Source organism: Primulina tabacum, chromosome 12 (assembly GCF_025594145.1).
Source record: "Primulina tabacum isolate GXHZ01 chromosome 12, ASM2559414v2, whole genome shotgun sequence".
NCBI lineage: Eukaryota > Viridiplantae > Streptophyta > Magnoliopsida > Lamiales > Gesneriaceae > Primulina > Primulina tabacum.
The window spans coordinates 14,816,848-14,843,455 of NC_134561.1; the positions used below are offsets into that span (position 1 = coordinate 14,816,848).

Below are 26,608 nucleotides of genomic sequence, written 5' to 3' on the forward strand. Positions count from 1 at the left end.
GATGAACCTTGTTTTTCAGAGATACCTCGATGAGTTTATAATTATATTCATTGATGACATTTTGATATATTTGAAGAATATGATTGAGCATGCTGAGCATTTAAGAACTGTGTTGAAAATTCTGAGGGCTGAGAAATTATATGCTAAACTGTCGAAATGCGAGTTTTGGTTGAGACAGGTTGTATTTCAGGGGCATATTATATCCGGAGACGGTATATCAGTTGATCCCAGTAAGGTTGAGACAGTGATTTCTTGGCCGAGACCGACATCATTGCCCGAGATTTGCAGTTTTATGGGTTTGGCAGGATATTACCGTCGATTTATTAGAGATTTTTCTAGCATTGCCAAGCCTATTACTCAATTGACTCAGAAGAATGCTCCATTTGTTTGGTCTGAAGAATGTGAGACCAGCTTTCTTGAATTGAAGAAAAGACTGACCAGTGCACCGATCTTGCCGATTCCATCAGGTACTGGTGATTTTGTGGTATATTGTGATGCATCTCGCCGAGGATTGGGTTGTATTCTGATGCACACTAGTAGAAAAATCGGATTTTACTTCGGCAGGCATTACTTCGGCAATAATAAATTACGAAGTAATACATTACCAATAAATTCAGTAATAACACAAGCGAAGTAAAATAATATATTTTACTTCGGATGTTTAAAAACACGGGCTTCACTGTATTTTTTTATTAAATTTTACTTCGGCATATCAATGTTGATGAAGTAAAAAATAATGAAAATAAGTTCATACTGAAGTAAAAAGATGAACCGATAAGTTTAATTAAATATTTAATATCGTTTATATCATATATCCTTCAGAGACGAGCTCATTCGATCGATCCATATTTTCCTTCAAAATTAACCCCAACACCACCGCCGTTCCACTCACCGAGAGGGAAGCAAAACATTACCACCACTTGGTCAGCGTAGAATTCATAAAGATTGTGCTGGGGAGTACAGGAATTGCGAGCCGTTTTGCTATTTGAGGGTAGATTTGAGTTTAGGGTTTGCGTTGATTGTTGGGTTCCGGATTCACTTAAGAATTCGATTAGGGCTTGTGGGAGGAGCGAGAATATAGACGCGTCGAAATACAAGAATGAAGCTAAGGATTCCTCTGAGAAGGATGCTAACCGTCACGTTGAGAAGGCAAAGATGGCCGTAAATCACAAAGATCAAGCATTGAAGAAGGCCACGATCTCCAAGAACACTAGAAATAATGCGAATCACGTTTTAGATTTTGTGAGAAAGAAAGATAGGAACGAGCAGAAGGATGCGAGTTCTGATTGCAGTGGAAAAATTAAGGAGGTTGATGATGCAGAGTTGGCTTTTAGATTGCATAGAGCAATGAATAGTTCTCCAAGGATTTTGAGGGATAAGTGCCAGGTGAATTCATGTTTGGAAGACTTAAAAAATGGTGATTTGAATGTTTTAACATGTACGAGATTGGTTAGGGGGAGATCAAAGTGAAGATCGGAGTTCTAATAGTGCAGAGATTGAAAGAAATAATTGGAGTTACAAGCAGAGTTTGTGTTCTGATGCTAATGAAGAGGTAGGCAGAATTTTTCCTGTTGCTGTTAGTTTCTCAGAAGAAACATTTCTTGTCCTTATGCTCTTAGTATCTAGATGTTCTCATGTATGAGTTTTGTAGAACCCGTAAATCAGTTTACGTATAAGCCATGCATAATTCTAGATTTTTAAATTTAATTGACTTCATTGCATGATTATTTTAAATGCATTTCTTTGATCTTAATTATTTTATTATCTCAGTTCAGTAGTTTGATTTTTAGCATTTCAGTTATTTTCAGTGAGGCCGGACTGGAGTCGGAGTTTTGAGATAGAATTTAAGATTCGAGAAATATTTCCAGAAGTTAATTTAGCTAGCAAGTAAGTTCATTTAAGTAAAAAGAAGGTTTGAGGAATTAATTTAAGTTGCTTGAGGTGATTAAGAAATAAACTCATTTAAGTTGCATAATTAATGGTTTTATTCACTAAATTATTTAAGGGATTAGTGAGGCTTTTAAGAGTTATTAATTTAGTAAATAAACAACATTTCTCCTTTATTTTATTATGCATATTCGGCCACCTCATCTCCAAGTAGACTTGATATCAAACAATAATTCAAATTTCAAAAGGAGAGTGGACTTGGTCTTGATTCTTCCTTATATTTTGCACCCATCTTATCTCACTCCCCAACCATTTTCTCCCTCCCTCACCACCGAATTCAGCACCATTCAGAGCCCCATTTGTGTGTAAAAAATCGTGAGTCTTAGCTAGAGGGAAAGAAAGAAAAATCGAGAGCAAGAAAGGTAGAAAAGAAAGCGCTCCATCTTCTCCGTGCCGCGTCGTCGTCGTTTCGTTCGTTTTCTTTCGAGACGAAACCAGGCATGTCTAGATTTCTTTCAAACCTCAATCAAGTCATATTATCAATTATTTTTCAGTATATGATCATGTTTTATCAAGCAAAAACCGAGATACATGTCAAAACATTTTGAAACAACACATGCAGAATTTTTGATTTTTCCTTGGCAAGCTTCACGGTTTCTTTTGGTTTGTGAGTTTCAGTTGATTGGTTCGACTCCAGGCTCCCAAGGCGACTTATATACATGTAATAGGATGCATTAGGACCACATTTGTCCATCGGTTTCAGCCCATGCTCGCTGGAAATCAAGAAATGACAGCAACACCATTTGTGTCCCTTTTTGAGTTCGAAAATTCAGTATGGTTGTCAAGGAGTAAGGATCTGATCTTGGCTGCCCCAAGGGCCTATAGGCATGGTTGGATCACTCCCCTAGCATGTCTAAGACGTGACTAAGTCGCCCTTTTGGTGGCTTGGTCCATGGTGCATCGGTTTTAATCAAATCAACAAGAACAGCCCCTTTCCCCATAAGGCTTCTTCATTGGTTCAGCATATGGTTTCGGTTTTTGGTTGCTTGGTATGGCTCTTGGTTGGCCTATGGCCCATAGCCATGGTTCATACCATGACCCTATATGTCTAGATTGTGCCATGGTCAATCAAATGGCCACTGGAACGACACAAGACATCGATCTAAGCAAAACACTACACACGCACACACGTTGGTTCTCGGTTGGAGTTTCGGTTGAGTTTTGGTGTGACGCGGATTGTGGCTGGCCTAGGGCCCTTAGATATGGTTCAAATCACTCCTTGGGATGTTGTTAAGAGTCTCTGGTTGGTGGTTCACGCCCCAATGGCCGGTAGTCTCGAAAACAACACAAGTTACACGATTGTACAGTTGCTGAAATTTTACAGCAAGTTGCTGTGTCGGTTCGGGGGCTCGTTTGAGTTCTCGGTTGGCTTTTAGCCTATGGACTTGGACTGGACGATGCCCCTTTGAGTTGGGAATGTCATTTTTTTGACCGTTTGTGATTCGGTTCATTTTTGAGGTCGTACAAGAATTTACGGTGCGATGTGCCAAATTGACTCTCGAAAGAGCGTTTTGTGTTTTGGCCTCCATTCCACTTAGATTTCGACCCTATCATTTTAGGAGCATCATTTTATGATTTTTCAGCGTATTTTAATCATGAATATACGTCTGTTTGGTGTCGGTTCAGGTTGGTTCGGAGTCATGACTAAATACGAAGTCATTAGGCGTCATAGTCGCATCTTTTGAACGTAAATTGCATAGTTGGTCAAGTTTAAGCTATTGCATATTTTTCATAGCACAGTTAGGTTGCACCGAGCCTGGGGACGATCCAATCCAATCCAGTTGATAAAATTACGGGACATTTTCATTATGCGAGTTAATTATTTTACGTGCATTAAATAGTAAATGATTATTTTTGAGATTTATGCGATATGGCTTGTGGTTCATTCACTATGTGGGAGTGTTATTTTATACGGTCGCCAGTGATCGATCAGTTCAGTATGGTACCACCCGGTCGCCAGTGACCGGCCAGCTCACTTCAGTTTCAGCCTCCCCTGTAGCCAGTTACCGATCAGTTCAACTTAGTGCAGTGGCCACAGGCGTAAAACATAATCTCAACAGAAAATTTTATCATTTATTTCAGTACAGGCTCCAAGGAGCAAACATTTTTTTTTACTGTGATTATCTGTTCAGTTATGCACGTATTATAATTGCTCAGTACAGATTATTTTCAGCATGCCTCAGGATAGGATATGTTAACTCATGCATATTTTAATTCAGATTTTTACTCGTTACCTGCGATATATGCATGCTGAGTCTTTAGGCTCACTAGACTTGATTGTTGTAGGTACTGATGAGGCCAGGGCCGAGGGCGGGGACCAGTGAGCCAGCTTGGGTCGGCAGTAGTGGCACCCGAGGACCTCAGAGCAGCAGTTGTTATTTTATTCCGCAAATATTTTATCAGTCGTTGGATATTTTTAAATTGTGATTTTTGGCAAACTTTATTTCCTTCCGCTGCAATATTTTGAAATATTGAACTTGATTCACCAGTGATTTTATGAATGAGGCCATTTAAGTTCTTTTAAAAAAGAAAATTTTTAATTTTCCGCAAATTTTCAAGCAAGAAGTTCTAGGGCCATTTACAAGTTTGCTTGAACCCCGTTTTTCTTGAAACGAGTTTGCTTGGTACTAAATTTTATCATTGAAAATATTTTTGTGCTGTGAAAGGACACTGTTACACTATGAGTTTATCTAGAGATTCTTTTATGTCTCGTTCAACTTATTCAACATTATTTTACCTGTACAGCTTGGAGTCTTCTCCTCCCAGGTGTTTCAGGAGTCTCCCCGAGAAAAAATTTGGAAAAAAAAACACTGTAAAATTTTCAATTTAGTTAGTTCGTAAACCATAAGTTTAAGTTCATTATCTCCTTTTAAACTTTTCTGGTTGTTATCCAATTGCAGCTCCCATCTATAAAATGGAGAAACATTGTAACATTGAAATTGCAGCCCAAGTTTCTGGTGTCTCTTCCAGCCAAGGTACTAAGCTTTTCAAAGCATTTGGATTATTGATTCTCTCTACTCTGCAATGGTATTTGTCAGAATTTCTTTATGATGATCTTCTGTCCTTGCTTCCTCTCTTCATGCATTCATGAATATAATTGACGTTTCTCTGTAAAAAGAAGCTAATGTTTAAAGTTGTGGTCGATGATGTTATTCATTTGCTTGTGTATCATATATCTAATATCTGCTAAATGAATGGGAAGACCCTTCAGAAGACTGAGTATCTTCTTGCCTTATAACATATTTCTGTACTTTTTGGTATTCACCAAATTATGTTAGGTTATAGTCAAGAATGAATTAATTTCATATTAATCCTGCGAACCTGAAACTGTTTGCTATTTTGCATGCCTGGTTTTTCCTAAACCTGCACATGCAGAAGTTTGTTTTACCCCATAGAAGATAATGTCTTCGCATTTTTCTTCAATTTAAAACATCTGATTTTATGAAATGGATTATCTTAACTTGTTACTCTCATGTATATGGGACATCAATCTGCACTAGCATTTGATCACTCTGTTTAACCATATGATGAATAGCAGCTTTTTGAAAAGAAAAATGGAAGGAGTGTAGTATATTAGGGCCCAAGAAACTTGTATATCTGGTAAAGCAGTTGTGGGGACCCGGACGCTTATCAAACTGTTAATCATCATTAGGACAATTTAATCAATTATTATAAACAGGGTATAAATTTTTTTTTAAATGCGGAATGTAATGGGATTCAATCTAATATACATATCAGTATTAAAGTACAAGTCTTGTACTATATATACAATCATTCAACTAAGGTTTAACAACCAAATGTCAAGTGTCCAAACCCTATCTCAAATCCAAGTCCATAGTCTCCACTCTAATCACGATCTATCTTCATCTCCTCGACCCTGAACCTGTCATACCTGTTGTCATGAACACATACAAACACGACAACAGCCGGATAACTCCGGTGAGAATAAAATCCCAGTATAAATCAATGAAACATGCAATATATACAATGTAAAAGCATGTAACATATATCAATGAAATGTATCAAAATCTGAAACACAATCAATATAAAATCGTAAATCAGACTCATGACTCCACGTCTCAGACTAGACTCAATCCTAGTCTAGTTATCCCGTTTTCCAGACGTTGGTATTCCTATATCGAACATCAGTAATAGAAGAAAATCCAATTCTATCCACTTCGATATAACCAAACATCCGGTGTCTTGACCTATCCGTCACAGACTGTGGCACTATCGCCAATTCACTATCTTGGGACAAGGTGCAATGTGCCAGTGACGATTCCATCACTATCGGCACTTATGTCACAAGATCACTCGTCTAATATTCGTCTAATACATGCTTCTATAAATAATTAGAACAAGCATATCAATTCAAATCAATGTAAATAATAATAATAAGTACGTGATTTAGGGAAACTCAAGTATATCCTACTCGAGTCGATCTCCCAATACCACATTGACTTATATCTTTCGTTGTAGTCTCGATCTGAAGAAATAGAAGTTCTGGATTCAAGATTGTCTCTATCAATCTGAAATGACATATCGAGAATAACAATATCAACATTCCATTCCCAATTCAATACTGAATTTGATCAATCTGAATTTAATTCAAATCAACGGCATAATGGCACAATCCCGATATCCCCGTCAATACAATATCAACAGATACCAATTACAAATCATAACCCATATCCAATACAATCTGTAATCAATCAATAATCCAAATCTGTCCGATTTCAATCGATATAATCAAAAACTCATAACAATTCCATAATCAATCTTTTCTTCGATCTGACTTCGATTCTACGATGTCTAGCATATCAAGAACACCATAACTCAATTATATCCCATTCCTGTAATATCATATTTTCAAATCATAATGAAATGTAATTAAACTTACGTCCAGTTGTAGCTGTTGAAAAGAGGATCACAGTACTGAAGTCGGATTAAAAATCAGATAACCAGATCTCGTAGAATCAAAGTTTCAGGCCACGATGGAACTTAAAGATTTTCCTTAACTCTTGCCTCGGTTGTTGCTGCTTTCTGGAGGAGAAGGAATGATTTATATATTACATATGCATGCTGGAGCCACTTGTCAATATTCCATGTTTCTCTGGCATTACATTTCTCCCCCTCTAAGACACGATTTCGTCCTCGAAATCTCAGGCAGTCACATCAGATGCAATTAAATCAAATACAATAATCAGGCAGAAATAACAGAAATTGAAATAACATACTCACATCATTGAAATAGTTCTGGGAACTCCTGTCTCATGTCTGATTCAGTCTTCCAGGTAGCTTCTTCAGTACCATGACGAGTCCATTGAACTTTCACAAGTGGAATAGTCTTTGTTCTGAGTTTCTTTTCTTTACGATCAATAATCTGAATCGGCTTTTCGACGTAACTCAGAGATTCATCAAGCTCGGCCTCATCTGGCTGAATAATGTGAGAATCATCAAGGAGATACTTCCGTAGCATAGATACATGAAAGACATCATGTATTCCAGATAAACAAGGCGGTAATGCGAGTCGATAGGCGCGATCTCCTATCTTTTCGAGAATCTCTTACGGCCCAACATAACATGGAGACAGCTTCCCTTTCTTTCCAATTCTGACAACTCCTCTGAAAGGTGAAATCTTCAGGAATACTTGGTCTCCTGCCTCAAATATCAACGGTCTACGTCGAACATTGGCATATTTGGCCTGTCTATCTTTAGCTGTCTTCATTCTCTTCTGAATCAGCTTCACTTTTTCTCAGTCATATATGTCTAATCATATCGGGTCCAAACTCAGGTACCTCAGAGATATCATCCCAATAGAGAGGGGATCTGCACTTCTTGCCATACAACGCTTCAAACGGTGCCATCTCTATACTCGTCTGATAGCTGTTGTTATAAGAAAACTCACAAAGTGGCAAAGAATCTTGCCAACTAGTGCCAAAATCTAGCACTACAGCTCTAAGCATATCCTCCAATGTCTGGATAGTCCTTTCTGACTGACCATATGTCTGATGATGATATGCAGTACTCAAATGCAATGTAGTACCCAGAGCCTGCTGCAAACTGTGCCAAAAGTGTGAAGTGAATCGAGGATCACGATTTGATACAATCGACTTCGGCACACCATGCAATCTGACCACTTCTCTGACATAAATCTCAGCCATCTGGTCATATCTGTATGTCGTTCTGTACGGAATAAAACATGCTGATTTGGTCAATCTGTCAATAACGGCCCAAATCGCATCACAACCTCGGAAGGATCGCGGTAACTGCGTCACAAAATCCATAGAAATGTGATCCCATTTCCATTCTGGAATCGATAAGCTATGCAGTAGACCTCCTGGTTTCTTTCTTTCCGCTTTCACCTGTTGGCAATTCAAACATTTAGATATAAAATATGTGACATCTGATTTCATCTGTTTCCACCAAAACTGTCTTTTCAAATCGTTATACATTTTTCTGCCACCAGGATGAATGCTAAATCGACTGTTGTGCGCTTCTTTCAAAATTTGCTGTCTCAACTCTGAAACATCCGGCACAACAATACGATTATTCACATACAGTACATCATCATGAACCTGATATTCTGATTGATGACCTGATCTGACCATCAACATCGAGTTCTGAACATTCTGATCCACTTTCTATGCTTGTTTTATTCTAACAATCAGTTCGGGCTCAACTTGAATAGCATGCAATCTCAAAGGTTGACAATCTGTCTCAAATACTAATCCAGAAAACAACAATCTTCAATCAAATTTGAAACAAAAATAGTCGATAAGGATAAAGAACATACATTTCGACTCAGTGCATCAGCTACTGCATTCGACTTTCCCGGATAATATTTGATTTCACAATCAAAATCTTTCAAAAAATCAAGCCATATTCGTTGCCTCATATTCAATTCAGACTTAGAAAACATATATTTCAAGCTTTTATGATCAGAATATATCTCAAACTTCACACCGTATAGATAGTGTCGTCATATCTTCAAGCAAACACGATAGCAGTCAATTCAAGATCATGAATCGGGTATCGAGTCTCATGTGGCCTCAACTGTCTAGAAGCATATGCAATAAGATGCCCTCGCTGCATCAAAACACAACCCAATACTCTGTGAGAAGCATCACAATAAACAACGAAATCACCAGTACCTGAAGGAATAGTCAACACCGGAGCACTGGTCAATCTCTTCTTCAGCTCTAGAAAACTGGATTCACAAGCCTCTGACCAAACAAATGGTGTATTCTTTTGGGTTAGCTGGGTAATCGGCTTTTCAATACTAGAAAAATCTCTAATAAATCGTCTATAGTAGCCCGCTAAACCCATAAAGCTATGTATCTCTGGTACAGACGTCGGTCTCGACCAACTGATCACGGTTTCAACCTTGCTAGGATCGACGGAAATCCCATCTCCTGATATGATGTGACCCAGAAATACTACCTGTCTCAACCAAAATTCACATTTCGACAGTTTTGCATATAATTTCCCAGCCCTCAGAGTTCTCAGAACAATCCTCAAATGCTCAACATGTTCAATCATATTCTTGGAACAGATCAAAATATCATCGATAAAAATAATCACAAACTCATCCAGATATTTCTGAAACACACGGTTCATTAATCCCATAAACACAGCTGGAGCATTTGTAAGACTGAAAGGCATGACAATAAACTCATAATGTTCATACCTGGTTCTGAATGCTGTCTTCGAGATATCAGAATCCCTAACTCTCAGCTGATGATATCCAGATCTAAGATCGATCTTGGAATATACCGAAGAACCCTGCAACTGATCAAACAAGTCATCTATACGAGGTAATGGATATTTATTCTTTATCGTTGCTTTGTTCAGTTGCCGGTAGTCAATGCAGAGTCTCATTGAACCGTCTTTCTTTCGCACAAACAGTACTGGAGCACCCCAAGGAGAAACACTCGGTCTGATGTAACCCTTAGCCAGTAAATCTTCCAACTGATCCTTCAAATCTTTCAATTCTATCGGTTCCATTCTGTATGGAGCTCTAGAAATCGGAACTGTACCTGGCATCAATTCAATGCTGAAGTCTATCTCTCGACTCGGAGGCAATCCCGGAATCTCATCTGGGAAGACGTCGGCAAACTCACACACCACTGGCAAATCCGCCAATGATGTACTCTATTTCAGTACATCAACTGAATATACAAGGAACCCCTCTGCTCCTTTCTGCAATAATCGAGTCATAAATAATACGGATATCAAAGGAATTCTAGCTCTAGAACCCTTACCGTAAAATTTCCACTCTTCAGCCATATGAGGTCTGAATCTCACAATCTTGTGGAAACAATCAACTGTAGCTCTGTACTTGGTCAGCATATCGATACCAATAGTACAATCAAAATCAGATAACCCAAGTACAATACAATCTAGCTCAATCTCATGTCCATCATACCGTAGTATACACGATCTAACAGAAGTCACTAATATCAAACCTGTCCCCAAAGGAGAAGAGACATATACTACAGCAGATAATGACTCGGCATGCAAAGAATGCATCAATGCAAATCTCTCAGATATGAATGTATGTGATGCACCAGTATCTATCAATACATATGCAGGATAACCAGAAATAAAATAGTTACATGCAACAACATCATCTGGTGCGTCCTGTGCCTGCTCCTCAGTCAAAGCAAAAACTTTGGCCTGCTGTCTCGGAGGCTGGCTCACTGTCTGGCTTCCTCTTGGCCTCGGCTGTGACTGGGTAGAGAGTGGTGGCTGAAAGGAGTGAACAGCAGATGGTTGTCTCCCTGTCTGAGCCACTGATCCAGATGACTCTGCTCCCTGGGATCCCTGAGAACCTCTATGGGACAAACTCTAGCAAAATATCCCTGCTGTCTGCATATACGGCAACTGCCAAACACTCCTCGGCACTGCTCTGTGGAATGTCTCCCTCCACAAGTGCTGCAGTAAGCTCCTATATAACTCTGGCTCTGGGCAGTCTATCGTGAGCCACTAAAACTGGATGAACTGCTTCCAGATCTCTTGAACTGTTTCGCTCTAGCTTTCAATTGATCTTTCCTTCCACTGCTACTACCACTCTCAAATTTGGGAAGAGGCTGTGGAAACTGAGCTAAGGATGAATGTTGTGTTCTCGGTGCTGGTGCGACATACGAAGCTTTTTTCTGTCTAATCAGACCAGCTTCGGCTCCCTTTGCTCTATTCAGGGCATCAGCAAAGTTGCTTGGTCTCCCGGTATTCACCAATGTAAAGATATCAGGATTTAGACAATTGATGAACTGATCAGCAACAGCTTCGTCATTCTCGGCCACATGTGGAGCAAATCGCAGTAATGTAGAGAGCTTGGCCACATATTCATCAATGTTCAGTTGACCATGTCTCAGATTTGCAAACTCTGCACCTTTGTCCTTTCTGTACGACACTGGAAAGAATCTCTGATAAAATTCAGTCTTAAATATATTCCAGGTAATATTCGTACCTCGATGCTCCCATGCTTTCCTTGTAGTAATCCACCAGTTCTTTGCAACATCATGCAACTGGTGCCCAATCAGTTTCACTCTCCGCTCATCAGTGTAGTCCAAGGAATCAAACAACATCTCAATGTCGTCTAACAAACTCTCAGAATCCACTAAAGTCTCAGTACCCTTCAGAGTCGGTGGATGGAATGAATGAAATCTCTTTAGCAATGTTTCCATCGGTGTTGCTGTCACATCCATTGGAGGATTCGAAGTACTACCCTGTTCTGGCATTCTTCGAGGAGGCATAGCTGATTATCAAAAGGATTAGCAACCATTTATAACAAATCAATCTCAGTCCCCTTCTGATCATCTTACCTCTGATCAAGAATCGGTTCTGATTCATTCTCGATAATACAGGTTACCATATCAAATCAGAAAATCAGGCAAACATGTATTAAAGCAGTAAATCATGCGAGCAATCAAAAGAGGGAAAGAAAACTCAATCTACCCTGCTCACTAACTTCTATCTCAATCTAAAGGATCTATGGCTCTGATACCACCTGTTGTGGGGACCCGGACGCTAATCAAACCCTTAATCATCATTAGGACAGTTTAATCAATTATAATAAACAGGTTATAAATTTTTTTTTTAAATTCGGAATGTAATGGGATTCAATCTAATATACATTTCAGTATTAAAGTACAAGTCTTGTACTATATATAAAATCATTCAACTAAGGTTTAACAACTAAATGTCAAGTGTCCAAACCCTATCTCTAATCCAAGTCCGTAGTCTCCACTTTAATCACGATCTATCTTCATTTCCTCGACCCTGAACCTGTCTCACCTGTTGTCATGCACACATACAAATACGACAACAGCCGGATAACTCCGGTGAGAATAAAATCCCAGTATAAATCAATGAAACATGCAATATAAACAATGTAAAAGCATGTAACATATAACAATGACATGTATCAAAATCTGAAACACAATCAATATAAAATAGTAAATCATACTCGTGACTCCACGTCTCAGACTAGAATCAATCCTAGTATAGGGATCCCGGTTTCCAGACGTTGGTATTCCTATATCAAACATCAGTAATAGAAGAAAATCCAATTCTATCCACTTCGATATAACCAAACATCCGGTGTCTTGACCTATCCGTCACAGACTGTGGCACTATCGCCAATTCACTATCTTGGGACAAGGTGCAATGTGCCAGTGACGATTCCATCACTATCGGCTCTTATGTCACAAGATCACTCGTCTAATATTCGTCTAATACATGCTTCTATAAATCAATAGAACAAGTATATCAATTCAAATCAATGTAAATAATAATAATAAGTATGTGATTTAGGGAAACTCACGTATATCCTACTCGAGTCGATCTCCTAATACCACATTGACTTATATCTTTCGTTGTAGTCTCGATCTGAAGAAATAGAAGTTCTTGATTCAAGACTTTCTCTATCAATCTTAAATGACATATCGAGAATAACAATATCAACATTCCATTCCCAATTCAATACTGAATCTGATCAATCTGAATTTAATTCATATCAATGGCATAATTGCACAATCCCGATATCCCCGTCAATACAATATCAACAGATACCAATTACAAATCATAACTCATATCCGATACAATCTGTAATCAATCAATAATCCAAATCTTTCTGATTTCAATCGATATAATCAGAAAATCTTAACAATTCCATAATCTATATGTTCTTCGATCTGACTTTGATTATACGATATCTAGCATATCAAGAACACCATAACTCAATTATATCAGATTCCTGTAATATCATATTTTCAAATCATAATGAAATGTAATAAAACTTACGTCCAGTTGTAGATGTTGAAAAGAGGATCACAGTACTTAAGTCGGATTAAAAATCAGATAACCAGATCTCGTAGAATCAAAGTTTCAGGCCACGATGGAATTTGAAAATTTTCCTTAACTCTTGCCTCGGTTCTTGCTGCTTTCTGGAGGAGAAGGAATGATTTATATATTACATATGCATGCTGGAGCCACTTGTCAATTTTCCATGTTTCTCAGGCATTACAGCAGTTCCCAAAATTTTTTTGTTGATCCTTTTTTTTCTTTTATCTGATTATGATTTAAAAAGTTGATCCAAAATTTTTTCTGTAATTGAGTCATATATTCGTCTTAAGTTCTTATTTATATGTTTCTTGTCACTGTGTATTATACACCAAGGGCTTATATGCTTACCTTATTATTTCTGTGCATATTAGAATTTTTTTGGTATTTTAAAGCGTTGAGTGAGTATTAGATTTGATGCTGCCTAGTTATCCTCTTACAAGGCATTGTGATGTGTCATTCCAAAACTTTGTGTATTATGATGTGCTCTGTACTTGCTTCAATCAATTTCTGTAAACTGACATTTTTTATGCGTCTTCTGTAAAAATACCACTTTATATCCTTCTTACTTGTGCCACGTTATTTTCCTAGACGGGGTTCGTCATAGATATCATCTTGAAGGATTAATGGAAAGCCCTTTAGTTGATGACGATGCCGATTGCTTCTCACCCATGCTCTTAAATGCGACTTCAGTCAACGTTGAAATCTATTACAATAAAGCAATTAATTATATGTTGATGGTCACCTTTGTATCCTTATGATGTTACCATATTTTTTCTTGAATAACAAATTACTGTTCTCTTCTGGAAAGTAAAATGGTCATTATGTTTTCTCCCTTATTTGATTTATTTTTTAACCATCTGATGAACTAGATCTCTTTCCTTGAAGTTTTGCTGTTAATCCGGAAAATGGAACACAGTAACATCAATCTGTGAGATTCCCTGTCAACATATGAGAAACATATTGCTTACAATCCAGAATTATGTCTTTTCTGCTGAATTTTTCTTGAAGTGGTTCCAAGTCCTTCCTTAATTGACTTGCAGTCTGGGTATTCTGAAAAATGTGATTGCAAGTTAAGTTCGCCACATGGTGACAATGATGAAGAACACGACCGGTATTTTTTTAAGTATGTCAAGAGGATGAAAGGCTCCCACACTGTCTCAGTTGTTGAAACTAACCCTGCATTCTGATAAGAACTGAGGACAATCAACTTACCTTCATAAGTAAAAACAAAAGTACTTGGTGCATTGTCATGTGCTTCACTATTTTACCAATTTGTCTTATTTTTTAGGCTGATTTTTTTTTTACTTTGATCAACTTTTCTTGATGAAATTTTTTGACTCATGAGACTAATCTGAATTTTTTACGTGTCCTTGTGTTTCATAGTTATTTTCTGCTTTTCTTTGGTTGCAACTGCTAGTGGCACACTGAAAAATTTACAGGATATTTAGAATAAAACCATGACTTGCGATCTGAGCAATAATCTTTAGAGTTCTTGTCCTGATAAAAAAAATATGAACTGTGTGATTGCCCGTCACAGGAGACCAAGATGTGACTATAATATTTTAACACTTTTGTGAAAAATTGATGACACAGAGAGTGGTCCTGCCTTTCATTGATTCTTTTCTCTCTTTGTTATCTTGTTTTATTATGTAATTCATTTCCGAACTGCCATAGACTTTGATGAAACAAGATATGATTCTGTAGGAATGTGGACTTATTTTTTTATGTTGTAATATTAACAATAAATGATTTTTTAATCTAATGATCTGAGTGTTGCTATATTATCATAATCAACATCAATACTACCTATGTGTTGAGAAAGACACTTGAATAAACGATTGGGTTACTGCCATATTCATAGAATCTCATCAACCTATTTTCACGAGCGGAGGACTTTCTTTTTGTGCACTTTGCCTGTATTTAGTATCAGAGTGTTGCTGGGTTCGGAATTTTGAACTTTGCTGGGTTCCTAAAAGCATACGGTTGCTAAGAGAAGATATCTTACGCTTTATGGAGATGAGGGAGATACGTGCAAGACAAATTTTAGTTTACATGGGGTATATATAATGTGTGGGGACCCGGACGCTAATCATGTTCTTAATCATCATTGGGACTAATTAATCAATTATAATAAACAGGGTCTAAATTTTTTTTTTTAAAAATAATGCGGAACGTAGTGACATAAAAACATATATACATCTCAGCATATAAAAGTACCAATTCTGTACCACATACATTTATTTAATTAAGGTTTAACAGCTAATATCAAGTGTCCAACCCTATCTCTAATCCAAGTCCGGAGCCGCCACTCTAATCACGATCTCTCTCTTTATCTCCGTGACCCTGAACCCGTCCCACCTGTTTTCATGTACACATACAGACAAGACAACAGCCGGATAATTCCGGTGAGAATATAATCCCAGTATAAATCAACGAAAATGCAATCATATAAACAAATATAAAGCATGTAACAGGTAACAGCAATATGTATCAAAATCTGAAACATAACTAATATCAAAGCGTCGACAATACTCGTAGCTACACAATTTAGACTAGACTCAATCCTATTCTAGGGATCCCGGTTTCCAGAATTTTGCATTCCTATATCGACCAACAGTAATAGAAAAGACTCCAGTTCTATCCACGTCGATAAGGTATCGATCACCAGAAATAGAAAAAGGTCTGATTCTATCCACACCGATATGGTATCGATCACCAGTAATAGAAAGAACTCTAATTCTATCCACACCGATATAATATCGATCACCAGTAATAGAAGAAGCTCCAATTCTATCCACACCGATACGACATCGATCAACAGTAATAGAAGAAGCTCCAATTCTATCCACATCGATAGCCAATCATCCGGTGACAGACTTTGGCACTATCGCCAATACACTATCTTGTGACATCGTGCAATGTGCCCGTGGCGATCCCGCCACTATCAGGCACTTCTGTCACAAGATTACTCGTCTAATACCTGTTATCTATTAATCAAGAAAACAAGTACATCGATAAAATCAATGCAATAAAGTAAAGTATGTGATTTAGGGAAACTCAAGTCTAAACCGACTTAAGTCGATCTCCCGATACCACATTGACTTATACCTTTCGTTCGTAGTTTCGGTCTGGAATTCAAACTCTGTCAATCCCTCAATCTGGAAATGGCAATATCAATAATATCATATTAATATACCGCTCAAACCAACTCCAATCTGATCAATAATTCAAAATCAACGGTATAACCGCACAATCCCGATATCCCGGTCAATATAACATCACCAGATAATAATTCTCTCAACTAATAATCGATACCAATACAATCTGATATCATATCTCAGTCAATTAACTTCAGAAAATCATAATAATTCCATAATCAGTTCGTTTCTTAATCTGACTTCGATTCTATGATGTCTAACATGTCAAGAACATCATATATGATGTGTATTCAATTCCAACAACATCATAATTTCAAAACATGTCAAAACGTAGTAAAACTTACGTCCAGTTGTAGCCTACGTTGCTAGGAACTCGATACCGAAGTCGGATTCAAAATCAGACGGACGGATTTTGCACAATCGCGATCCTAAGATTCAAGGACAATTTTTCCCCAAAGTTTCCCCTTCGATTTCTCGTTTTCTGAAGTTTATGTATTTGCTTATATATATATATATATATATATATATATATATATACGTAACATGCATCAAGGCAAATGGATCACTCTACGTGCAGCACATCTCGCGCATATGCGCGACCTAAATCGGCGCATATGCGCGAGACCTTCTGGTCTTCGCACATTTCTTCTCGGCAGCTCGCGCATATGCGCGACACCTTCCGCGCATATGCGCGAGACTCTCTGGAGTTGTGATTGAACCTTCACACAGCTCGCGCATATGCGCGCCTTCCTGTCGCGCAGATGCGCGAGACCTTCTGACCAATTCGCGCATGTGCGTGTCTCATGTCGCGCATGTGCGCCGATGGTACTGTCCTCGCACATACATTTTCACACGTTACTTCAAATCGTGTCTCGGTTAATCCTTTCATAATCATATCAAATTATAAATCAATAATTACCGATTACTAAGATTACATTTCCGGGCATTACATTTCTCCCCCCCTAAGATATGATTTCGTCCCCGAAATCACAGACAATCTATCATATCAATAAGAAGGTATGTAATAAAATTGAACAAAAATTTACATTAGTAAAATAATGCTGGGAATTCATGTCTCATATCTGATTCAGTCTCCCAAGTGACTTCTTCAATGCCATGACGAGTCCATTGTACTTTCACAAGAGGAATCGTCTTTGTTCTGAGCTGTTTTTCTTTACGATCGATAATCCGAATCGGTTTCTCGACATAACTCAATGCCTCATCCAGCTCGGTCTCGTCTGGTTGAATAACGTGAGAATCATCAGGGAGATATTTCCGCAGCATAGATACATGAAAGACATCATGTATCCCTGATAATGAAGGCGGCAAAGCGAGTCAATAGGCACGATCTCCTATCTTTTCAAGAATTTCATAAGGACCAACATATCGTGGAGACAACTTCCCTTTCTTCCCGAATCGGACCACACCTCTGAAAGGAGAGATCTTCAGGAACACTCGGTCTCTTGCATCATATACCAACGGTCGTCGCCGAAGGTTGGCATATTTAGCTTGTCTGTCCTGGGCTGCCTTCATTTTCTTCTGAATCAATTTCACTTTTTCAGTCATATCTCTGATCGTATCAGGTCCAGTCTCCGGAACTTCAGAGATATCATCCCAATAAAGAGGGGATCGACATTTCTTTCCGTACAACGCTTCAAATGATGCCATCTCAATACTCGTTTGATAGTTATTGTTGTACGAAAACTCGCAAAGAGGCAACGCATCTTGCCAATTAGTGCTAAAATCAAGCACCACAGCTCTCAGCATATCTTCCAATGTCTGAATCGTTCGTTCTGACTGTCCGTCAGTCTGAGGATGATATGCGGTACTCAGATGTAACTTTGTACCAAGAGCTTGCTGCAAACTCTGCCAGAAGTGCGAAGTAAATCGAGGATCTCGGTCTGAAACAATCGACTTCGGCACTCCGTGCAGTCTAACCACTTTCTTGACGTAGATATCGGCCATCTGATCATATCTATAGATCATCTTGTATGGTATAAAGCATGCGGATTTGGTCAATCGATCAATCACGACCCAAATCGCATCACAACCTCGGGAGGATCTCGGTAACTGTGTCACAAAATCCATGGAAATGTGATCCCATTTCCATTCAGGAATCGACAAACTTTGCAATAATCCTCCGGGTTTCTTCCTCTCAGCTTTCACCTGTTGGCAATTCAGACACTTGGCTACAAATTCAGTAACATCAGATTTCATTTGCTTCCACCAATACTGTGTCTTTAAATCATTATACATTTTCCTACCACCAGGATGAATGCTAAAACGACTGTTGTGCGCTTCTGTCAGTATTTGTTGTCTCAATTCTGAAATATTTGGCACAACAAGACAATTATTCACATACAAAACACTATCTCGAACCTGATATTCCGATTGATGACCAGCTCTGACCATTGCAATCGAATTCTGTACGTTCTGATCAACTTTCTGAGCTGCTTTAATTTTCAAAATCAGCTCTGGTTCAGCTTGCTTAGTCTATAATCTCATAGGTCTCCGATCTGTCTCAAATAATAATCAAGACAAACAGCAGTCTTATATTAAATTTGAAACGCCCATAGTCGATAAGGATAGAGAACATACCTTTCGACTCAGTGCATCGGCTGCTGTATTAGATTTTCCTGGGTAGTATTTGATTTCACAATCAAAATCTTTCAATAAATCCAGCCATCTTCGCTGTCTCATATTCAACTCTGACTGTGAAAACATATATTTGAAGCTTTTATGATCAGAACAGATTTCGAATTTCTCACCGTAAAGATAATGTCGCCATATCTTCAAAGCAAAGACTATGACTGCCAATTATGCCTCGAGACAACTGAAGCCCCATGAATCTCGTTACCCAATTCATGATCATGAATTGGGTAATGAGATTCATGGGGCTTTAGTTGTCTCGAGGCATAAGCAATAATATGTCCTCGCTGCATCAACACACAGCCCAATCCTCGGTGAGATGCATCACAATAAACCACAAAGTCACCAGTACCTGAAGGAATCGTCAACACATGCGCACTGGTTAATCTCTTCTTCAATTCGAGAAAACTGGTCTCACATTCCTCAGACCAAACAAATGGAGCATTCTTCTGAGTCAACTGTGTAATCGGTTTGGCAATACTCGAAAAATCTTTAAATCTGCGTATCTCTGGTACAGATGTCGGTCTCGGCCACGAAATCACTGCCTCAACCTTACTGGGATCAACTGATATCCCATCTCCGGATATAATATGCCCCAGAAATACCACCTGTTTCAACCAGAACTCGCATTTCGATAGTTTAGCATATAATTTCTCCGCCCTCAAAATTCGCAACACAATTCTTAAATGTTCGGCTTGCTCCATCACATTCTTTGAATAGATCAAAATATCATCGATGAAAATAATCACAAAATCATCGAGATATTTCTGAAAGACACGGTTCATTAATCCCGTAAATACCGCTGGTGCATTCGTCAAACCAAAAGGCATGACAATAAATTCATAGTGTCCATACCTGGTTTTGAATGCTGTCTTTGAGATATCAGAATCCCTGACTCTTAGTTGATGGTATCCAGATCTCAGATCGATCTTGGAATACATAGAAGAACCCTGTAACTGATCGAACAAATCATCAATACGAGGCAATGGATATTTATTCTTTACCGTTGCCTTGTTCAGTTGCCGGTAGTCGATACAAAGTCTCATCGACCCGTCTTTCTTTCTCACGAACAGTACTGGAGCACCCCAAGGAGATACACTCGGTCTGATATACCCCTTGGCCATTAAGTCCTCCAACTGTTCTTTCAACTCTTTCAACTCGATCGGTGCCATTCGGTATGGAGCTCTCAAAATCGGAACTATTCCTGGCATCAATTCAATACTGAAATCGATCTCTCGCATCAGAGGCAATCCAGAAATCTCATCTGGAAAGACATCAGCAAACTCGCACACCACTGGCAAATCCGCCAATGATGGACTCGATTTCAGTAAATCAACTGAATAAACCAGGAATCCATCCGCTCGTTTTTGCAGCAATTGAGTCATATTCATGGCAGATATCAACGGAATTCGTGCACGAGAACCCTTACCATAAAATTTCCACTCCTCAGCCATCTCAGGTCTGAATCGGACAATCTTGTGGAAACAATCGATTGTAGCCCTGTACTTGGTCAACGTATCGATACCGATAATACAATCAAAATCGGATATCCCAAGCACAATATAGTCCAACTCAATCTCATGCCCATCATACTGCAGTATACTAGATTTAACAGATTTAACTCACATCAAACCTGTCCCTAACGGAGAAGAAACAGACACAACTGCAGACAATGACTCAATAGGTAACGCATGACTCAATGCAAACCTCTCAGAAATAAAAGTATGCGATGCACCAGTATCAATCAATACATATGCAGGATAACCAGAAATAATACAGTTACCTGCCACGACATCATCAGGTGCATCCTGTGCCTGCTCCTCAGTAAAAGCGAATAGTCGGGCCTGCTGTCTAGGAGGCTGGCTCGCTGTCTGGCTCCCTCCTGGCCTCGGCTGTGACTGAGTAGGCGGTGCTGGCTGGAAGGAATAAATGGCAGCAGATCATCTCCGAGTCTGAGTCACTGATCTAGATGACTCAGTGGCCTGGGATCCCTGGGCACCTCTCTGGGGACACACTCGGGCGAAGTGTCCCTGCTGCTTACAAATGCGGCAGTTGCCGAACACTCCTCGGCACTGCTCGGTGGAATGCTTCCCTCCACAATTGCTACAGTAGGGTCCTGTATAACTCTGGCCCTGACCAATCTGTCTAGAGCCACTCGAACTGGATGAGCTACTTCCAGCTTTCTTGAATTTCTTCCCCTTAGCTTTCAGGAAGTATTTCTTCCCACTACCACTGCCGCTCTCAAATCGAGGAGCTGATGGAGGCATCTGTGATCTCGGTGCTGAAGACACAAACGAAGCCTCTTTCTGTCTCATCAGACCAGCTTCAGCTCCCTTGGCTCGATTCAAGGCATCAGCAAAGTTGTTTGGCCTCCCGGTATTCACCAAGGTAAAGATTTCAAGATTTAGGCCATTTATGAACTGGTCCGCAACGGCCTCATCATGTTCAGCTACGTGGGGAGCAAATCGAAGTAGTGTAGAGAATTTGGCCACATATTCCTCAATGTTTAGCTGGCCCTGCCTCAAGTTTGCAAACTCGGCTCCCTTGTCCTTTCTATACGACACTGGAAAGAACCTTTGATAAAATTCATTTCTACAGACATTCCAGGTGATAGTTGTACCTCGTTGTTCCAAGGCCCGCTTTGTGGAAATCCACCAGTTCTTTGCCACATCGTGTAACTGGTGCCCTATCAGTTTCACCCTCTTCTCATCAGTAGAGTCCAAGGACTCAAACAACATCTCGATATCCTCTAACCAACTCTCGCACTCCACGGAATTCTCCGTACCCTTCAAAGTCGGTGGATGGAAAGACTGAAACCTGTTTAACAATGTCTCCATTGGAGTGGCTGTAACTTCCATTGGAGGATTTGAAGTACTACCATGTTCAGGTAGTCTTCTCGGAGGCATATCTGATAATTAAATGGATTAGTAATCCCAATACACAAATATGTTTCAGTCCTCCACCGATCATCTTACTGCTGATCCAGAATCGGTGCTGATCCATTCTCAATAATACATTTTTTCAAATCAAGTCACATAAACAGATAAACATGCATTATAAAGCAGTAAATAATGCTAGCAATCAAAAACAGGAAAGAAAACCTCAATCTACCCCGCTCACTAGCTCCTATCTCAGTCTAAAGGATCTATCGCTCTGATACCACCTGTTGTGGGGACCTGGACGCTAATCATGTTCTTAATCATTATTGGGACTAATAAATCAATTATAATAAACAGGGTCTAAATTTTTTTTTTAAAAATAATCCGGAACGTAGTGACATAAAAACATATATACATCTCAGTATATAAAAGTACCAATTCTGTACCACATACATTTATTTAAATAAGGTTTAACAGCTAATATAAAGTGTCCAACCCTTTCTCTAATCCAAGTCCGGAGCCGCCACTCTAATCACGATCTCTCTCTTTATCTCCGTGACCCTGAACCCTTCCCACCTGTTGTCATGTACACATACAGACAAGACAACAGCCGGATAATTCCAGTGAGAATATAATCCCAGTATAAATCAACGAAACATGCAATCATATAAACAAATATAAAGCATGTAACAGGTAACAGCAATATGTATCAAAATCTGAAACATAACTAATATCAAACTGTCGACAATACTCGTAGCTACACAATTTAGACTAGACTCAATCCTATTCTAGGGATCCCGGTTTCCAGAATTTTGCATTCCTATATCGACCAACAGTAATAGAAAAGACTCCAGTTCTATCCACGTCGATAAGGTATCGATCACCAGAAATAGAAAAAGGTCTGATTCTATCCACACCGATATGGTATCGATCACCAGTAATAGAAAGAACTCTAATTCTATCCACACCGATATAATATCGATCACCAGTAATAGAAGAAGCTCCAATTCTATCCACACCGATACGACATCGATCAACAGTAATAGAAGAAGCTCCAATTCTATCCACATCGATAGCCAATCATCCGGTGACAGACTTTGGCACTATCGCCAATACACTATCTTGTGACATCGTGCAATGTGCCCGTGGCGATCCCGCCACTATCAGGCACTTCTGTCACAAGATTACTCGTCTAATACCTGTTATCTATTAATCAGGAAAACAAGTACATCGATCAAATCAATGCAAATATCAATGCAATAAAGTAAAGTATGTGATTTAGGGAAACTCAAGTCTAAACCGACTTAAGTCGATCTCCCGATACTACATTGACTTATACCTTTCGTTCGTAGTTTCGGTCTGGAATTCAAACTCTGTCAATCCCTCAATCTGGCAATGGCAATATCAATAATATCATATTAATATACCGCTCAAACAAACTCCAATCTGATCAATAATTCAAAATCAACGGTATAACCGCATAATCCCGATATCCCGGTCAATATAACATCACCAGATAATAATTCTCTCAACTAATAATCGATACCAATACAATTTGACATCATATCTCAGTCAATTAACTTCAGAAAATCATAATAATTCCATAATTAGTCCGTTTCTTAATCTGACTTCGATTCTATGATGTCTAATATGTCAAAAACATCATATATGACGTGTATTCAATTCCAACAACATCATAATTTTAAAACATGTCAAAACGTAGTAAAACTTACGTCCAGTTGTAGCCTACGTTGCTAGGAACTCGATACCGAAGTCGGATTCAAAATCAGACGGACGGATTCTGCACAATCGCGATCCTAAGATTCAAGGACAATTTTTCCCCAAAATTTCCCCTTCGATTTCTCGTTTTCTGAAGTTTATGTATTTGCTTATATTTATATATATATACCTAACATGCATCAAGGCAAATGGCTCACTCTACGTGCAACATGTCTCGCGCATATGGCGCGACTTAAATCGGCGCATATGCGTGAGACCTTCTGGTCTTCGCACATTTCTTCTCGGCAGCTCGCGCATATGCGCGAGACTCTCTGGAGTTGTGATTGAACCTTCACACAGCTCGCGCATATGCGCGCCTTCCTGTCGCGCATATGCGCGAGACCTTCTGACCAATTCGCGCATGTGCACGTCTCATGTCGCGCATGTGCGCCGATGGAACTGTCCTCGCACATACATTTTCACACGTTATTTCAAATCGTGTCTCGGTTAATCCTTTCATAATCATATCAAATTATAAATCAATAATTACCGATTACTAGGATTAAATTTTCCGGGCATTACATAATGTCTAACTTACAATATTAGTGCATTTATATAATATTTTTTGTGGTACTTGTTCATATTTTTAAAATTTTCTAAACGATATATTTGTGCATCTATATCATGGAGTCACCTCTACAAAGATTTGAAGAAAAAAGACAAGGCTGGTTATTTTTCGTTTGTGGATCTCGGTAATATACCTACATGCCCGATTGGCACAGATGGTCGTGACTTATCACAACATATTGCTGACCAGTTGGAAGCAGTGTGTAGAGATAGCATCTGCCTCATCCCATACAACACTGGGTAAGAATTTAGGTATTTATAAATTTCTACTTCATGATAGTCAATGCTGTGATTTCATTTTTTCAGGTACCATTGGATCTTGACAATCGTCAACGTAGATAAGAATATGATATATTTATTGGATTCTATGTCTAACAGGAATCGAGATGATACATGGAAAACTATTGTGACAAAGTAAGTAGTAGCTTATGTTGATTTTGAATACATTAACTTATAAATATGCAAAAAAATAACTTCTTACTTTTTAAAATGTAGTGGGTGAAGATGTACAATGCCTCGAAGGGTATTTCTAAAGGGCCATGTTTTAAAATATTGACGGTATGTATCGTACTTATTTATGAATACATGAATTAGTAGTGGTTATTGATTAGATTGTGATTGTTGCATTAACTTTTCAATTCCATTTTAGGGCAATCTGAAACAAAGTGGTTCGGTTGAATGTAGATATTGTGTGATAAGGTACATGAAAGAGATAGTCGATTGCGATGATCCACAGTTGGAGAAGATGGTGAGTTTCTTCTTGGGATAAATTTGTTGATTGATTGAGATGAATTGTTGCCATTAAGATATATTTTATTGTTGAGATAATGTGTTGCCATTGGGATATATTTTATTACATTGGGATATATTTTATTGTTGAGATAATTGCTTGAGATGTATTGTTGTCATTGTGATATATTTTATATTAGTGATAAAAAAAGAAATTTTGTTCTTAATTTTCATATCTTCTGTGTTGTAATCTTAAGTTTTTGTGTTTATTCTGTTTATTTCTGATATATGTTTTGGTTAAAATACTTTCTTTTCATTTGTTTTATTTGGTGGGTTGTTGGTTTTATCAAGAAATTTGAAGCCCGGAAATCATATACGGGAGTACAGTGTTGTCTTTTTTTCAAGATTCTTGTATCATTTCCAAGTGGCACAAATTCTATTTGTTCTTACTTTTAAGTTGATTTTGCTTCTTGAAACAAGAAGTTGGGTTGCTTCAGATTTTGTTGGAGTTTAAGGTGATCTGGTTTTGTCTTTTTCTGTTTTTTTGGTATATATCTGTACTCACGCAAATGTAAATGCAACTAACCATCTTGAAGGTGTAGGTTCCATTGTAATAACTATGCTGGAAAAAAAATTTATTAAGGTTTCGAAGTGCCTAATTTGATTCATGTTGGTGTAGAATAAAACAATACAGCTGTCGTTTGGGTGGAAAATTTATGCTGCTGCATCTTATACTACCATCATAGACAGATTGAGAAAATGATAATTTTTTGGTGCAGTTTACTTGAAATGTATCTTCAAATAATGTTTTTTTCTTTTGGGAAATTGATTTCTTGGTTTTTAGTAATTCAATTGGCTTTTACTGCACTTAGTTTATTGTTGTTTTGTTTCTTCGCATTACTATTAATGAATTTTTTTTATGTTTTCCAGTTGTTGCTTGAGTAGTTCATTTATCAGTGTTGATTGAATGAGCTTCAGTACTTCTGTCTTTTGACAATTTTCCTTCTGATTTCTGTAATATGTTTTTTCGTGAGCCGCATTATTCTTTTCCAATATCTTTCTTGCGTTGGCTTCAATAGAGATTAGGATCTCTGGTTTAGATGCAATTGGGGTAATCTGTAATGGATGTAGACTAGATGGAAACAACAGGCGCTATCTCAGCTTGGAGAATGGTGACATGTTATGAATTTTTATCCGGTGTTATTTCAAGATGCAAATGAAATATGTTCGTACTTTCAAATGAAACCTGTCTCAACCAGTACTGATATATTTTATATCTGTCAATTTTTATTTGAAATAGAAGAATATAATGTATTTTCTTTTTCAAATTTCAGTTTGCAGGATGCATCAAGAACCAATATTACACCCAATGTCAATATGACGAGGTCAGAAGTGAATGGAGTGAATTTGTTTACTCCTATGTAGGTGCTTAAATGGATGGTGTATGTTGGAATAAATATTTTGTTTGTCATTGTGGATTTTTGGATATATTTTTGGTTTTGTGGATACATTTTTGGGTTATTTGTGGATTGATGAATATGTTCTTGTGGA

At 38.3% G+C, this 26,608-nt stretch overlaps 1 protein-coding gene across 2 annotated transcripts; it reads left to right on the forward strand.

Moving 5' to 3' along the window:
* Nucleotides 1-835: 835 nt before the first annotated feature.
* Nucleotides 836-26,608, forward strand: LOC142520850 (uncharacterized). 2 transcript variants are annotated; one of them, XR_012814014.1, is made up of 7 exons: nt 836-1,386; nt 1,455-1,636; nt 4,693-4,759; nt 4,848-4,922; nt 24,392-24,568; nt 26,137-26,282; nt 26,392-26,608. XR_012814014.1 is itself a non-coding variant. In XM_075624001.1 (5 exons), the coding sequence occupies exons 1-5, from the start codon at nt 1,156-1,158 to the stop codon at nt 13,918-13,920; spliced, it is 507 nt and encodes a 168-aa protein (XP_075480116.1). In that variant the 5' UTR covers nt 836-1,155; the 3' UTR covers nt 13,921-14,124. The 2 variants fall into 2 exon arrangements, 1 of the variants encoding a protein (XP_075480116.1); XM_075624001.1 differs by lacking the exons at nt 24,392-24,568; nt 26,137-26,282; nt 26,392-26,608 and adding an exon at nt 13,885-14,124 and having other exon boundaries at nt 1,455-1,552.